We start from the raw sequence: 16,336 nt of genomic DNA, 5'->3' as shown, positions 1-16,336 counted from the left end.
TTTTTTTTTTTTTAAATAGGTGATAATCACCCAAATTTAAAGAAGATGAATAATATGTACAAACAAGTTCAACAAACACCTATGTCCTCACTTTGCATAAGTTTTAAGGTTTAATTTTGGGTTCTGCAAAAATGAACATTTTATGCAAAAGACTTAATGTAAATAGGACAAAAAGGGGTTTTTCTCACTGATTTTTTTTTCTAACTTAATTTTTTATTTTATGGATTACATTGATTTATTTTTGAGTTCATGCATCGAATTGACCAATGATATTTACTTCAGCAGCAGATGCTACACTTACGTATTTTTTAAATAAAAAATAAAAATAAAGAAAAAAAAAAGCCTCAAAAAGGGTACGAGTTGGAAGAAGAGGGATCCGTTTCCCAACGAACAAATAGTACAAACAAACCTAACCGCGGGAAAAGTTCGTTTTTACATTTAAGCCCCTTCGAACTTAAAAATTTCCCGGTAGCCTGCAACGACCTTTTAAAGTACACTAATGGCCATCCAGGAGCAATTTAGTTATCGATACCTGCACACGTGGCGTCGAGGTATTCATCTGAATTGTAAGCCAGGTGCTTAGAATTTTGCCACGTATGATGTTTCAGTTATGCTAAATTATTCCGGAATCAACTAGAACGAGTTTTTTTATTTGAAAAAAAAACTTTTGTTTGCCGCGTCCGCAGGCGACAACGCCCAAATGGCAGTGGTGTCAACTCCTCCTCCGATTCAGAGATTTCTAGGGTTTGTGTTTCCTTTTTTTGATTCCTTATTGTTGTTTAATTTGAGCTTCCAATCTGTTCTCACATGCTGGATTTCAATGATTCTTATTGAAAAGGTTTGCAGTGATTAAGGTGCCAATTTTTGGCTTTTCTCCTTGAATCATATTCGATAATCCTGCGCTTCCATTTCGTTTGATAATTAGGTTTTGATTTCTCTAGTTTTCTTTCAAAAAAGAGGTAAATTGATGGTGTTTTCTTGCTTTTCTGCTACTCTAAGTTGCGGATTCCTGGTTTTTACCCGCAAAATCATTCTGAAAGTCTCTGATTTCTCTCCCCGGAGATTGATAATCCACAGTTAGCGACACCTTCTTGCTCAAAGGAGACAACTTGTTTCAATCTTCTCATGACTTTCTATTTTCTTGAGTACCATCACCCGATCTCCAATCTCCTCTCAATTCAATGAGTAATTTTAGGAAAAAAGAAAAAGTCAGGTCTCAATCTTCATTTTTGCCTTCACATGATACCAAGAAGCTCATGAGCTTATCAAATTCATGGTTATAGATATGAGCAAATTAGTGTCTCACAGTCAACCTTATGTTGCCCTTGTTTTTCTGCTCTGTTTGTTCTGTAAGCGATCGGAGTCCGTATGCTATGCAGGATGTGATCTTGCACTTTTATCCTTCTTTGTATCACCCAACTTGAATCTCAGCTACATATCAGCCCTCTTCAACCAGACTAGCGCAAACATCCTAGCTTACAACCCCAGCATCTCCAATGAGAACAGCATCCAGGCCGATAAACGCATCGACATCAGCTACAGATGTGATTGCATCAATAATGACTTCCTTGGCCACACTTTCTCCTACCCTGTTCAGCACAAGGATACCTATGAAATTGTGGCAAATGTTGTTTTTGCAAATCTCACTACTGCTGAGATGCTTGCTAGGACCAATAGCTACCCTTCTACAAGGATCCCTGACAATGTGATACTCAATGTCACTGTGAATTGTTCATGTGGGAATCTATCTGTGTCTAAGGCTTATGGGTTATTTTTGACATACCCACTTCGGCCAGGAGAAACCTTGGCATCAGTGGCCTCAGATATTGGATTCACCACAGATAACATGCTGTTGCAGAAGTTCAATCCTGGTGTTAACTTTAGTGCCGGAGAGGGCATTGTGTTTCTGCCTGTAAAAGGTGAGTGGCCTGAGATAAGTTACCGAATGTTTGCATGGAGGACGCAGTTCTTTATGTCATTTTTATTGTAATCTGATGATTCTTTTACTGAACAATTTGGTTGTTTTCCTCAATTTGTTTACCTGCATGATAATGTGAAAATCAACTGATCCTGCATCAGATCTTTCCTGTCAAATTTATATGCCTGTGACTTTTATAGGGAAATAAACTCTAGCTAATTAAAAAATAAATGTCCGATAGGAAGTTGATCGGCTAATTCAATAAGAACTAAATGGGGTTAACACTGTATTTGATAGTAACGCCTAACTCTACTTTTCTTTCACAAAGTGCCAAAACCAGTATGAAACTCACTTGTTAAACCGGTAAGCATATTATTCAAAATATTTTCATTAATGCAAATAAGGCGATTTCTTATTAAGTGAAACTTATTTTGTAAAATGTTGCCTCATAATTCATTGATACACATACTGAAACACATTGCTTGATTTCTTGCTATCAAATGGAATCTAATTTGGACTTAGTTTGCTTCTTTTGTTGGAACAGTTTAGAACTTGATAACAGTTTGCTGCTTGTCTTGCAGATTTGTCTGGAAGTTATCGCCCACTAACTTCAAGGTAAGTATCTATTTGTAGCTTTCAAGTTTCAGTGAAGGAACAAACTCTATTTTAAATTCTCACTTTATATTCAATTATTGTTTCTTGCAGCAAAGGTGGTTGCTGATTCTTTGGTCATCTGTCATTGTGATTCTTGTCTGTGGAATGCATGCTTGAGATGAGGAGAAAAATACCTCAGTTTTCTTGTCTGTAATGGTAGAAGTGGAGCTCATTATTTTTTACTTCATCTAGGTGTTTCAAAAGGTGCAATTGCTGGAATTTGTGTAGCTGCTGTAGTTGCATTATGTCTGGTCATCTATCTATATACAAGAAAATATAAGAGAAAGGAGACTAAGCCACCAGTAGCCCAATCAACAATTGCAGAACACGCAGTGATGCAAGGAGGTATGCCTTTTGTTTACTTCCTACTATCTTAGCATGTGGCTATTGTGTCTATTTGTCATTATGGCCTGCAAATTGTTGCTTCTGCTGTTCTATTTTAAGAATGATAGCACATGGTAGTTTCAATAGTTGATGTTCACTCTTTACACTGAATTGCTGCATCTAAAATGAACCTGAGGTTTAATGATCCTGTTATATGTGAACTCTACTTTCTAAATGGAAAGATGTTATGTCTTATAAGCGACATTGCGGTCCTGTGTGATAGCATGCTCAGACACTAAATTACTGGACATTGTTGGAAGTCAGGCATTGTGCGACTTCTTATGAATACACTTCTTTCCTCCACATCAAACTTAATGGTGTTTGCCTTGCGCGTCACCAGGTACTTCAGCTTCTCCAGGTAAAACAACCCCAGTATTAACTCCTAGAGCTGGAGGCAGTTCTCCTTTCGGCGGCATAACTGTTGACAAATCAGTGGAATTTTCTTACGAAGAGCTTGCAAAGGCAACAAATGATTTTAGCATCACTCACAAAATTGGTCAAGGTGGTTTTGGGGCTGTTTACTACGCTGAGCTCAGAGGGGAGGTTGGTTGCCTTCTGATCAGAACCTTTTGATCTTTAGTAATAAGCACTGGAGATCAATAATGATTTTCATGCGGATCTTTCTTATAAGTTCAAGGAATTCTAACTTAATTCATGCTCATTCCTATGTAAACCTTTTTTACTGTTTCACCTGAACTTCTTAGCACACCATTTTTGCAGAAAGCTGCTATCAAGAAGATGGATATGCAAGCATCAAGAGAATTTCTTGCGGAGCTAAAAGTCTTAACACATGCTCATCACTTGAATCTGGTAAGCTAGATTTCACAATTTGCCTGTAGCATAACTTGTCTGGTCATACTAGAATAATAGAATCTGCAATTGTTTCCTAAGTATGATTCTTTTTCCTAGTGCTTTACATGCCAACCAACCAACTTGTTGCTGCATTAGAAATGGAACGTAAGTAACAGAAAATTTCTTAACTTGGTGCTGTCTAGCAGGGTTTTCACATAGAAATGCTGCATTGTCAGTTGATTAGGATGTAACAAAGATCATAAAGAACTTATAAGCCTTTCCAGTGTAGTCAAAACAATGTTTGACAAATTCAGAATTTGATTTGGACATTGGTCTTCAGTGAGAAGTTACCACTGATCATGCATAAAGAAGTTTGATCCCTATCATCTAATCAACGGCAGATCTAGTTTATAGTTGATTAAACAATTTTTCTTGTTCTGATCTAAAAAATTCTTTTTATGCTCACAAATCAATGCAGGTCCGCTTAATCGGATATTGCACTGAGGGATCCCTGTTTCTTGTCTATGAATTCATTGAGAATGGCAACTTAAGCGAACATTTGCGTGGCTCAGGTAAGAGCTTCAGTGTACAACCAGGCTTTTGGAATATCAATTATCAAAGTTCTGATTCACAATCTACTTGCAGATAGAGACCCTCTTCCGTGGCATATTAGAGTGCAAATAGCATTGGATTCAGCCAGAGGTCTTGAGTATATCCATGAGCATACTGTTCCAGTATACATACATCGTGATATTAAATCTGCAAACATTTTAATTGACAAGAATTTCCACGGCAAGGTTGCCATTTATCCCTGTTCTTTGAAGTTCATTCTTTAAAAATTTCTCTGTCAATAACCCGGTGTTCACTTCTCAGGTTGCAGATTTTGGATTGACCAAACTCACTGAAGTAGGAAGCACATCACTTCCGACACGCCTCGTTGGTACATTTGGATACATGCCTCCAGAGTAATTTTCTTTCTCTTTTTTGAATTATGCATTTAAAATTGGATTGTAACCATTAGAGTTATCATCATTCTGAAACTATCCTTACTGAATCGAATAAGCAGTGATCCTTGCATAAGAGTAATAAACACCAGAGTAATCAGTGAAGAGAAAAGAGAAAAGAAAAAAACCAATCATGCTCAGTTTCATTGTTTAGGAAATTTCTTGAAAGGTAAAATAAAATCATTCACAGGTATGCACAATATGGTGATGTTTCTCCAAAAGTCGATGTTTATGCCTTCGGTGTAGTCCTCTATGAACTCATTTCTGCTAAAGAAGCTATAGTAAAAGCCAATGGCTCCACAACTGAATCAAAGGGATTAGTAGCTCTGGTAATATTCTTTCATCCTTCTTTACTGTCAACCTTACTTTGCCAACCAATTTAAAACTAACCAATTATTATGTATTGTAAAATTTTCTCGGTACCACAGTTTGAAGATGCTTTGATCAAACCTGAACCAAGAGAAGATTTGCTGAGTTTAGTTGACCCAAAGCTCGGCGAAAACTATCCAATAGATTCAGTTCTTAAGGTAAAAATACATTGTATATATTAATCTGGTATCTGAAATTCAGCTGGATTACTATTAATGTTCATGTTCATTGTGCAAGATGGCACAACTTGCAAGAGCATGCACACAAGAAAACCCTCAGCTTAGACCAAGTATGCGATCCATCGTCGTCGCATTAATGACATTATCTGCATCAACAGAAGACTGGGATGTGGGATCATTTTATGAGAATCAAACTATAGTGAATTTGATGTCTGGAAGGTAGCAGTTGAAAATCTGTAAATGCAGTACTGTTCCCTATGAGTTGAGAACCATAAACACCAGAAATGTTTTTGTTTGTTACTTTTGTCTTGTAATTTTTGTTGAGCTAGGATTCATTATTTATTGTAAATTATGGTTTAGTTTGCACATCAATATGGCGTTTTATTTGGTCTCTGATTTTTTTTATTTAAACAATGTGGACAAGTTATAGGTAAGATTTAAACCCTCGATCTTTTATTTGATCGGTTGATTTTTAATCAATATAAATTGTCAAGATTGTTGGTGTTTGTCATGCAAACCCATCTCCTTGCATGATTGGAAAACAAGACTTAATAAAAAAAAAAAAAAAGAGATATTCTAATATTATAGCATTTATTTATATCATTTGTATCATTTTAAGGTTTTTTAGGAAGAATCCTCATCAATTTTTAAATTTATATAATTCAATTATAAGTTTGATATTATTGAGAAATTTTTTATATTTTAAATTACGTTAAACCTCTAAAACTTTTATAATGATTTTATGAATATTATCTAATATTTTTCATTCTTAAGCATGGTAATTTAAGAATCTTATCTACTCTTTATCTTTTAAAATAAATTAAAATATAGGGGGTTATTAGCAATTTCATCTTGTATGTAACACTGTGTATAACAACACTACGGGACTTTTTCACAATTTTGAAATTGCGCAGAACCCCCTCACTTTTTCACAAATTAACCAACTCAACACCTTCACCTGGGAGAAGTCATGGGGAAGAAGGGGAAAGCACTCGCGAAGGAGAGAAGAGAGAAGAGGCTCCAAGAGATCTCAGAGCTCCGGAAAGTGGCCTACGCCCTATCAGAAAGGTCTTCCTCCATTATCATGCTGTACTACGGTGTTAATTCTTGTGCATTCAACCTGTTTGATGAAATGCCTCTGAGACTTGACATATGCTATTTTGCAGATGGTGGTCGTCGGAGACTGTGGCAGCTGTGACCGGAAGTAACCGAGGTATTGGTTATGAGATTGCACGGCAACTTGCAGTGCATGGGCTGCATGTAATTGTCACCTCTAGGGATAGTAAGCATGGTCGGGAAGTAGTCGGTAGTTTGCGAGAAGATGGACTAAGTGTAGATTACTGTCAGTTGGATGTCTTGAATGAGGTTTCTATTCAGACATTTGCAAGATGGATCAGTGAAAAGTATGGCGGTCTCGACATCTTGGTTAGTTCATCATTGTTTTTTTTTTTCACATGGACTTTACTTAGCAAAATGGCTCATTTGATTACTGCAATTGATATCGTAAAATATTCTTAGATGATTTCTGCATATTTTTAAGAGATTGAATTATATATATGTTCTTTGGGCATAGTTGCTTATTATTATGATTTACAAATATTCTCCTTGATTGCAGTTTTCTAATATAACTCGAATTCTTATTATATAAATAGACCTATACTCTTGTCCTATATATTTATCCTATATATTTATATGTTTAAAAAATCAATGAAATATCTTTTGACTACTATTCTCTTCAACAAGTACGTATTGCTTGTAGCAATGATAATATGGAGAAAAAAACTCAACCTTTTTTATGATATCGATACCCGTATCATATATTCATGTTATGTTTTTATTTTTGTGAGAATAAGATCTATCTATAGTCCTAAGAAAGAATGACAGATGCAGTACATTGATGTTTAATTGAAAGGGTTGTTATCAAAGTTATGATCAGTAGTGCCAATTGAAATCTAATGCCTTATTTCAGAAAGAAAAAAAAATGAGGAAGATTTATTTTGAGATGTTCTCACTGCTTTTGCAACTCTCTTGCTCATCCATGTTGTAGGTAAATAATGCCGGTGTGAACTTCAATACCGGTTCAGATAATTCTGTTGAATATGCTGAGAGGGTTATAAACACAAATTATTTTGGTGTTAAACGAATGATTGAGGCTGTGATTCCTATAATGCGGCCCTCCATTTATGGTGCTCGGATATTGAATGTGAGCTCACGACTTGGTAGAGCCAATGGCAGGCGAAACGTAAGTTGTCCCACATTACCTTTATTAATAGATTGCCATTTTCTTAATGTCAAATCTTAGTATTCTGAAGTGGATACATCTTTGCATGAGGCTACAAAGTATAAACAGTGAATTATAATTCACTTGCATTGTTTTACTTGGAAGTCTTGTTATAAGTAACACTCATGGTCATGCTTTGACAGAGAGTGGATGACATGACCCTGAGAGAACAACTTCTTAGAGATGAATGTTTATCTGAGGAACTTATTGATGGAATGGTTTTGAAGTTTCTTGATCAAGTGAAAAATGGGACATGGGTGTCAAATGGATGGCCTCAGATGTTCACTGACTACTCTATATCAAAACTGGCTGTTAATACTTACACAAGATTAATGGCGAAGAGGCTCTCGACAAAGCCTGATGGTGAGAAGGTATACATAAATTGCTTTTGTCCAGGATGGGTGAAGACGGCCATGACAGGTTGGCAAGGCAATGTTTCCGCAGAGGAAGGTGCAGACACCGGAGTTTGGGTTGTCCTGAAACCTGGCCGACCAGACACCGGAAAATTTTTCGCCGAGAGGCGTGAGATAAGCTTTTGATTTGCAGTCTATAACGATGAACAGATTGATTATGTGACTTCTGATTTCAGTTCCTCATTCCATGAAGAAGGCCAAACATTATGATAGCAACTGGTTAATGTCTGCATTGTTTAGTAGGCAACATTTAAGATTGGATGGCAAATATAATGAATGTTGGTGGGGCTTGTATAAATCTTTTTTTTCCAGTGCAACATAAATTAGCTTTGAAGTTTTTGTATGTAATACTTGAAGAGACTACTCCACATATGAAAATTATCATGAAATATTTCTAATATTAACTTTAGTATTAAATGTTGAGATGGCCGAGTTGGTCTAAGGCGCCAGATTAAGGTTCTGGTCCGAAAGGGCGTGGGTTCAAATCCCACTCTCAACATTTACATTTTTATATACAATCCATATTAAATTAGTAATAATTTTTAAAATACAAATAAAAAAATAATGTAAAAACTATATCAAAATATTATAATTAAATAAATAAACAATGAACAAAGGACAAAAATAGTCTAAATGTTTTTTTCCCACTTCCACACTTGACTGGTAACAAATCTGTTACCCTTCAACATGAATAATTCTTAAATGTTAACCAAATGAAATTCCTAACCAGTTTTAAAATATAAATAAACAATGACCAAATTATACCGGACAAAAATAGTTCTTTTTTTTTCACCAAGAATTATATATTAACCATATGAAATTCCTAACCAGTTTTAAAATATAATAAAAATAAATAAACAATGACCAAATTATACCGGACAAAAAGAGTTCTTTTTTTTTCACCAAGAATTATATATTAATTATATGAAATTCCTAACCAGTTTTAAACTATAAATAAAAATAAATAAACATTGACCAAATTATACAAGAAAAAATATTTTTTTTCCATCTACACCGGCTAAAAACTGGATACAAATCTCAAATTATTTTTTTTTTAAAAAGAAACATGGAAAAACCATATGTTGACGAAAAATTTATTTATTAAAACAGATTAAACATAAAAAAGTTTGTGCATTAATTAAAACACGGCTTAACCGCTGCAAAAAATAAATAAATAAATAAATAATAAAATAATAAAATAAAAAATTGTTCCATTTGTCCGATCAACTAAAAAGCTAACGAAAAGAATTCGAACCCACCTCACAACATTCAAAGGATGTAAAAGTAATATACACACATAATAAATAACTACTATAGGTATGTGATGTTTGTGTATATATACTATATATATATGTGTGTGTGTAATAAACTTTATCTTCATCAACTCATCATACCTATCACCCAATCACCAAGCCTCTCATCAACTCATAAAATGGCAGCATCTCCATCAAAACTCCATCTCCTCCTCCTCTTCACCATCTCCATCTCTTCCATCCTCTCCCCCTCCTCCTCATCACCCACTCCCTCTCCATGGCCTCTCCAATTCCACGCCATCCTCTTCATGAACTACACCGGCGCCCTCTCCCTCATCGATCTCTGGTACGATTGGCCCAATGGCCGCAATTTCAACATCATCCAAGACCAGCTCCTCACCATCGGCTCCCCTTTCTACGACCTCGAGTGGAACAACGGCACTTCCTTCATGTACACTCTCGATTCCACCCGCAAATGCCGCACAATCCACCTCGACGTCGGCATTCTCCGCCCTAATTGGCTCGACGGCGCTAACTATCTCGGCCAGCAGCATGTTAATGGCTTCTTGTGCAATGTCTGGGAGAAGGTGGACTTCATCTGGTACTATGAGGATGTCCTCACCAAACGCCCTGTTCACTGGGTCTTCTACACTGGTTTGTTCCTCTTTTCTTCTTTCCCTTTTCAATCCATGACTTTCATTTTTGCTCCAAGATTCAACCTTTAAATGATTAAACTAAAAAAAAAATTGATCAGAGTGATTTGGTTACCTTGCAGGAAGAGCTGCTCATGTGATGACTTTTGAAGTTGGAGCTGTGCTTGAGGATGAGAAATGGCAAGCTCCTGTCTATTGTTTTGATAACAGTGATCAGGTTGTTGATGAGACTGAAGAAGATCTTGAAAAGAGTTTGATGCTTGAGAAATCACTGAGAGCTCCTCTGAAGCTTTCATTGTGAACTGCATTGCTGCTTACTTGCTATCATCCTGTATTTCTGTAAGCTCTCTATTTTGTAATGGATTTGAACTAAGTTTGCTACTCTTTCAAATAATATCGATAATTTCAAGCCGAAATTTCTAGTAGAATGCATTGCATTTACTTTGCATTTTACAGCAAGTTCTGAATTGATTAATCTACACAAAAGTTCTATGAAAAATAGATAGTAATCGAAAAAAGGTACAGAAAGTATTATTACACTCGGCCGGGACTCTTGATACTGGGGTTGTAATTTTCACTGATTGAACAAGATGTCACGGCAAATGCTCTTCTGCAACTTCTTATGTCTGATCATTTTTGAGCTGAAAATTGCAAACAAGGAAATGGAGGACCATCTATAAGGTGCAGTATCTGAATTTAAATACAGTTTGAATTAATTCAGTGAGAAGGTCACACCTTGAAAGATTAAGCCGCAAGGCCTTGTGCTGCTTTCAACACCAATTCTTCAGTGGTTGTGCCAATGATCTCATTGGATCGTTTCAGTGAATGGCAGTATATTCTTCCAATTGAGTCCTAAATCCAGGATTCAACAAAACATGATTAATAATATGTGCTATCACTGTCATTGTTTCTCTGGTAAAATTTATCTCCCACTGTGGAGTCAAGCTAGATATTGTCGTTCAATGTGACAGTTAACAGGCAACAGTTAATTAAGTGATTCGAGTTTTTAACTTGTTTAGCATCTTCAGATGTCCAAGAAACAAGGCAAAATTTTCTGTGCGAATAGTTTAACTTTCAAACCTCCATCTATACAATAAATGCTAGAGAAGTATGCCGGAAATTAATAGTGCATTAGATATGATTATAGTCCATCTGAAAGTTTCGGTCGTGGTCGAATTCACTTTGAATTTGATAAATGTATTGCTTGTGAAGTATGTGTTCGTGTATGTCCAATAGATCTACCCGTTGTTGATTGGAGTTTTAGACACACACCCGTGCAACAATGCCAAGCTTCTCCAACTTTTGGACAGCATCCTCAACATCAAAATTGCATTTCTCGTCAAATTCTTCCTGAATCAGTTGCTCACACTGAATGTCAAGATCCTATTTATAAAAAAAGTAATAATTAAAAGAGCAAAATTTATAAGATGTGATGTTTTCCAAATAAACAAATATATCATCAATAAGCAAAATTTCTGGTAAGGAGGAAGTTATACTTCTAGGGTAGCCTTTCCTTGCTCCATTAAAATAAAGTAAGAAATTATCACTTCTTTGACCTGCAAATTTAGATTGTGCAACATTATAAGATAATAGGCACTTTTCAATTTTCAATGGAATTGTTATAATAAATTCCTTTATCTGGTTCATACTTCCTGCTGAATCACATCATCACACAAGTGCAGAAGGGTGCCTCTTCCACTATCCAGTTGCTTGTCATACATTGATTGTGTGATTAGATTTTGGTAAGTTGCCATGTTCTGTTGAAACCTGAATGCAGGGCATTAGTGTGTTTGAGACAGGATTCATAAAATGTCCAAAGCAATTGAAAATCAAGGCGTTCGAACTCCTTTTGACAGAAGCAAAAACATCAAGTATCAACTGTACCCTGAATCACCAAATCTTGTTGCCAATTTTAAAAATTCACAGTATTTAACGGTTTGAATCTTTAAACATGAAAAGCTGAGGAGAATTGACTACACACAATTTTCAATCTTTTTTTATGCAAACAATTAAACAGCACATGCTATAATTTAATGGAAATGCAATTAAGCCTTGTGTAAATGTAGAAGCATAAACATTTGGGTATAGCCTTTAATTGTGAGACCAAGAGCTAATGTTGTAAAACAGTTGACTGGATCATCAACACGAAGCAGTTAAGCTGATCATATACTAGATCTGTACAACATCAGTAACTTTCTATAACAGCTTTCACATTCAAACTAGTACTCACGAGAAGTAGATCTTAGCACAATAGCCAATAAGACCAGAAAGGACAGCTATCACAACCCAAAAATCAGCTTTTGGCATTTCCAGAGAAGTGATAAGAGTAACCTGAACAGAGAAAGTGGGTGTAAGATCTACAGGGGAAACAAGTATTAAGAGCTTCAGATGAACTTGTTTGGAAACTCACAAGTCCAATGACTGCAGAAATAAGGAATTGTACCCAATCCATTGGAGTTAAACTGGGGTTTTTCTTTTCTGGCTGCAAATATAATGATTTTCAGTTTGGCCACTTCGTCAGATATGTATCATGGAGTGCAACAAAAGAAAGTGGGCTCATACCAAAAGATATTTAAGAAAACTTACCAAAACCAACTCCATATCAGCCATGGGAATATTTTTAAAATGCTTTACATATATCCCTCGATCTGTGCTAGTCTTGGAGCTTGCTCGCCTGAATATACATGCACTAGCAGCATTAGTGCAGTGAGTGAGAACCAGAAATTCATTAGCGTGACAACATGATAGTGCCTCGAGAAAAGTACTTCAGCTTCAAATTATCATCACCTGGTCATATTAGAAACTTAGCACTATAAATTAATTCATTAAAAAGGAGAATGACTTCCACCTGTACACAACAATCATCCTATCAAAAGTTGGTTCCTGTATTGTGATCTTGCCAAGCAATTTTTTTGTACTGACAGAAACATGTCAAATTCATCAAGTTAATATATATAATAACTGGGAGTAAAAACTAGTATGAAAGCTCAAATGGTCAAAACCTTAGCTCCATATTTTCAATCCGAATGCGTTCCACAAATAAGTCCTGATCTTCTACATCGGTACTAATTTCATCAGTTCTCTTTGGATCTCTCTTAGATTTTGTTGATTTTTTTGGCAAGAGTTTCTGAATCCTGCAACCATATTGGGTCTAATATATCAGCTTAAATGACCTCGACCCAACAAGAGGTATGCCACCAGCATAAACAATATTTTATATGATAACATACCAAGTTACCCTTAGGAACCATGCCCACATACGAGCAATGATCATATCCAACTTCTCCATCACAAAGAAATCAGTTGTGCGATCAATTCCAATGCCTCGACGAAAGATAATGTACTTTGAGACATACAAATGAGACCAATGACATAAGAGCCAGAGTAACATAAAAAAGCATGTTTACTATTTCATAATAATATTTAGAAATAAAGGATATACATCTAGATGGAGAAGCATTGTAGTTTGCAAATGAGATACTGCAGACTCATAAGTCAGGAACAAAGACACTGGAAAGCATATGCTGCTTTTCTTTAATTTTTTAGTGACTAGACCAATAAGCACTCCTTAATAGTGAAGCAAGAGAAAGTAAATTTATTATATCCAGTTAGTGATTAAGTGCAGTATTCACATTTATAATCAAATGCTTACCTTGTCTGCAAATTCTGGTAGGTTTTCTTTAGGATGTTCTTTAAAATACCTTGACAAAAGCTTGCAGTCAAGCTAAAATTTCCTCCCAAGAGAACAAGATAAGTAAAGGTGAGGATTGGAAAATATGTCAAATCAAAAGCTTTAAGAAAATATGAGCTTTGCTCTGAACCTTGGATTCATCAACTTTGATAGGGAGATTCAAGAGATATTGGCCTGAATGTGCAACCTCTATCTCCTCGTCAGTCACAATTTTGAAGTTGCTTTTTTCCATTACCTGGTTAGCAAACAAGTCAACATATGAATGCCCGATAAAAATATAAACATCTTGTAATTGCAAAAGCAATGAAATTGATAGCTGTAGGTGATTAGCATAACTGACATTTCACATAAATAAGATGCCCTAGTATCAAAGTTTCAAACCCCTTGTGCACACTCTATTTGTTCAATAGTTATGAGATATGTGGCATCACTAACATTGCAAATTTTAGTAAATATATAAATATATTATTATTGTAAGTGATTGCATCCTTAAGAATAAATATTCACAAGCATGTATAAAAGCAAAACTCACACCTTAGGCACTTCTATTTGGGTGTCTAGAAGATGGGAATCCTCATTTACAACTAACCAGAGTCACTCTACAAGCAAAATAAATATCTCTATCAAACATCAATACACTCCAGAATCCAATTATACTTCACTATGTTCAAGAATCCAGTTGCAAAGCTTGTGAATAGAAGACTCAACAGACTTGGAGTAATTTTGGCAGAGGCTATGTGGTGACCAGGACTTACAGACAAAGTAAGAACCAATGCATGAGCATGCCCTACATATTAAAGTCAGACTCAAGGAAACTACCAGCTTAGACCGACTGATCATGAATCTGGGTTTACTAGTCCTTTCTTTGTCATTGGTTTTACTCTCAAACTGTTTCTACCAGGTCTAAATTTGATCTTGCTTGAACTTATGAGCCTCACCAGGTCCTCAAGCACATCTTCATCTATGCAAGTGTGAAGCGTGAAAAATACATTTTGGTACATCATCCCAACAGCTACCCAACAATGATATCATAAGAACACTTTTGAACTTCATGAAAATTATCACACAACGACTGCATGTATTTATGAGCTAGTTTTGATGGTTCTTCAATATATAAGGTATAAAAGCTGAACTGAAGAAATAGTAATTTCACCAACCTGAAATAAATATGTCAGAAAGTTCTGCTCAAGAACATCAACCTCTTCGGATGATAAATGTTGTTGTTTCAATTTCTCAGCACCGTAAATTGGATCAAAGAGGGAGTAGAGTTGCTGCAACAGCAACACATGTTATATAACAGAAGGGGTCCATGCTAAGAACCAAAGAAAGTCCACGACTTCAAGACATTTAGCTATAATTGTATTCTAGAACCGAGTTAACTAGTATATTCATGTCTTCCAAAAGGAAGCAGCATTGCAGAGTCATACCATGAGATCCTCAAATTGAAGAAGGTACCAAGCTCGAACTGTATATTCAACTCTCTTGCAGAGCTTCAGAAATTCTGTTCTGTCAGAACTATGTTCTGTAGAAGAGTATGAAATATCAATATCCTGAACAACAGTGTGAAACAGAATACCACAAGAACGGCAAACACTATCAACCATATCCAATCAAAGTGGGTAAGGTGTAGAATTTGGCAACGCCGCAAATTTAGGTTTTACTGCACATGTTATTATCAGGTGCCACACTCCAAAAAAACAAGGTTGCACCAAATTTGCTGTAGCATGATTGGCCTTCTAATGTAAGACACGGCGTACCATCGAAAAAGTAAATCAAAAAACCATTTTTCTTCACCAATATTTTGTGATTTTTCTAATTCAAGGTCTGACTACTAAATCACCGTCTAAAACAAAAACAACAACAATTGCAACAAAAACCGGAGTTAGTTCGATCGAGTTTACACAGAAAAAAAATAGAATTTTCTAAAATAAAACCCTGAACTTCTTAAATGAATAACATCAAAGCAGCAAAAATCCAGATCGAATTCGAGATCCACAAAATAGATTAAATTTTAGCAAGAATGAGTCCAAAATCAGAGCAAACGAATAATTTCGTGGCGATTAAATCAGAAAGAACTACTAATGGATTCAACGGAGAGAAAACTGAAACACAAAGAGAAATAATCGGAGAATGGTACCGATGAGTTCTGCGAGCTTGACGATGAGCTTGGGCTTGAGGATGGGGATTACAGACTCCCTCTCCAACCGGATCACGTCCTTGGGTCTCTCATTCGGTCCACCTCCGTTCAAGGACGCCGGCATTGCGAGCGAACGCGAGAGAGAGAGAGAGAGAGAGAGAGAGAGAGAGATGTTTCGGTTTTGTATGCGTATGTTCAGGTTGAGTGGTCTGATTGAGATGAGTTTATAAAACCCTGTTTCTTGTGATTTTATTGCAATATTTTACATTTACCGAATGTTTGAAATTTCTACCTTTTAACCTTTTCTGTATTAAACTATTAATAAAGTTTGACTAACTGGCCACTTGGCTATCATATGGAAAATCGAAGATTTTTTTTCTTTCTTTCTAATAGATAGTTAAAGTGTAATAATATGTATGTGTTTGGCCTATATTATAGAAAAAATTAATTAAATACATATTTTAGAAATTTGAAAAAAATTTAAAAATTATGATTTTACCTCTTTAATGATTCTTTCTTTCATTTTTAACAGGAGAAATCATGCTTCTTTGAATTAAAAAAATTGTCCATGTATCATCATAAATACATGAAACCATAATTTTTTTTTA

At 35.6% G+C, this 16,336-nt stretch overlaps 4 protein-coding genes and 1 non-coding gene across 7 annotated transcripts; 4 read left to right on the top strand and 1 right to left on the bottom strand.

Annotated features, from left to right (window-relative positions):
* Positions 1 to 695: 695 nt before the first annotated feature.
* Positions 696 to 5,691, top strand: LOC120283876 (chitin elicitor receptor kinase 1-like). 2 transcript variants are annotated; one of them, XM_039290653.1, is made up of 13 exons: positions 696 to 744; positions 839 to 1,919; positions 2,500 to 2,533; positions 2,624 to 2,628; positions 2,765 to 2,917; positions 3,297 to 3,499; positions 3,677 to 3,766; positions 4,227 to 4,320; positions 4,394 to 4,545; positions 4,622 to 4,713; positions 4,943 to 5,081; positions 5,181 to 5,279; positions 5,359 to 5,691. In XM_039290653.1, the coding sequence occupies exons 2-13, from the start codon at positions 1,274 to 1,276 to the stop codon at positions 5,521 to 5,523; spliced, it is 1,872 nt and encodes a 623-aa protein (XP_039146587.1). In that variant the 5' UTR covers positions 696 to 744; positions 839 to 1,273; the 3' UTR covers positions 5,524 to 5,691. The 2 variants fall into 2 exon arrangements, with proteins under 2 accessions (XP_039146587.1, XP_039146586.1); XM_039290652.1 differs by having other exon boundaries at positions 697 to 1,919.
* Positions 5,692 to 6,220: 529 nt separating this feature from the next.
* LOC120250107 (carbonyl reductase [NADPH] 1) lies at positions 6,221 to 8,276 on the top strand. The gene is made up of 4 exons (XM_039258883.1): positions 6,221 to 6,368; positions 6,467 to 6,725; positions 7,348 to 7,542; positions 7,725 to 8,276. Exons 1-4 carry the CDS (start codon positions 6,271 to 6,273, stop codon positions 8,118 to 8,120), a joined length of 948 nt encoding a protein of 315 aa, XP_039114817.1. The 5' UTR covers positions 6,221 to 6,270; the 3' UTR covers positions 8,121 to 8,276.
* Positions 8,277 to 8,412: 136 nt separating this feature from the next.
* Positions 8,413 to 8,493, top strand: TRNAL-AAG. The gene has a single exon. It is a non-coding gene; the product is annotated as a tRNA-Leu (tRNA).
* A 774-nt stretch (positions 8,494 to 9,267) lies between these two features.
* LOC120249844 (uncharacterized protein At4g14100-like) lies at positions 9,268 to 10,316 on the top strand. The gene is made up of 2 exons (XM_039258520.1): positions 9,268 to 9,901; positions 10,023 to 10,316. Exons 1-2 carry the CDS (start codon positions 9,319 to 9,321, stop codon positions 10,199 to 10,201), a joined length of 762 nt encoding a protein of 253 aa, XP_039114454.1. The 5' UTR covers positions 9,268 to 9,318; the 3' UTR covers positions 10,202 to 10,316.
* Positions 10,317 to 10,412: 96 nt separating this feature from the next.
* LOC120249843 lies at positions 10,413 to 15,927 on the bottom strand. 2 transcript variants are annotated; one of them, XM_039258518.1, is made up of 16 exons: positions 15,729 to 15,927; positions 15,019 to 15,113; positions 14,749 to 14,862; positions 13,722 to 13,826; positions 13,553 to 13,624; positions 13,131 to 13,243; positions 12,903 to 13,034; positions 12,749 to 12,817; positions 12,487 to 12,574; positions 12,311 to 12,382; positions 12,131 to 12,231; positions 11,550 to 11,667; positions 11,397 to 11,456; positions 11,173 to 11,283; positions 10,636 to 10,752; positions 10,413 to 10,541 (listed from the first exon to the last, which is right to left on the bottom strand). In XM_039258518.1, the coding sequence occupies exons 1-15, from the start codon at positions 15,850 to 15,852 to the stop codon at positions 10,645 to 10,647; spliced, it is 1,482 nt and encodes a 493-aa protein (XP_039114452.1). In that variant the 5' UTR covers positions 15,853 to 15,927; the 3' UTR covers positions 10,413 to 10,541; positions 10,636 to 10,644. The 2 variants fall into 2 exon arrangements, with proteins under 2 accessions (XP_039114452.1, XP_039114453.1); XM_039258519.1 differs by lacking the exon at positions 12,749 to 12,817.
* Between the last annotated feature and the right edge of the window lie 409 nt (positions 15,928 to 16,336).

The sequence above is a fragment of the Dioscorea cayenensis genome, chromosome 19, assembly GCF_009730915.1.
Source record: "Dioscorea cayenensis subsp. rotundata cultivar TDr96_F1 chromosome 19, TDr96_F1_v2_PseudoChromosome.rev07_lg8_w22 25.fasta, whole genome shotgun sequence".
NCBI lineage: Eukaryota > Viridiplantae > Streptophyta > Magnoliopsida > Dioscoreales > Dioscoreaceae > Dioscorea > Dioscorea cayenensis.
Note: the sequence above shows the minus strand (reverse complement) of the source record. Positions and strands in the feature narration are given on the sequence as shown.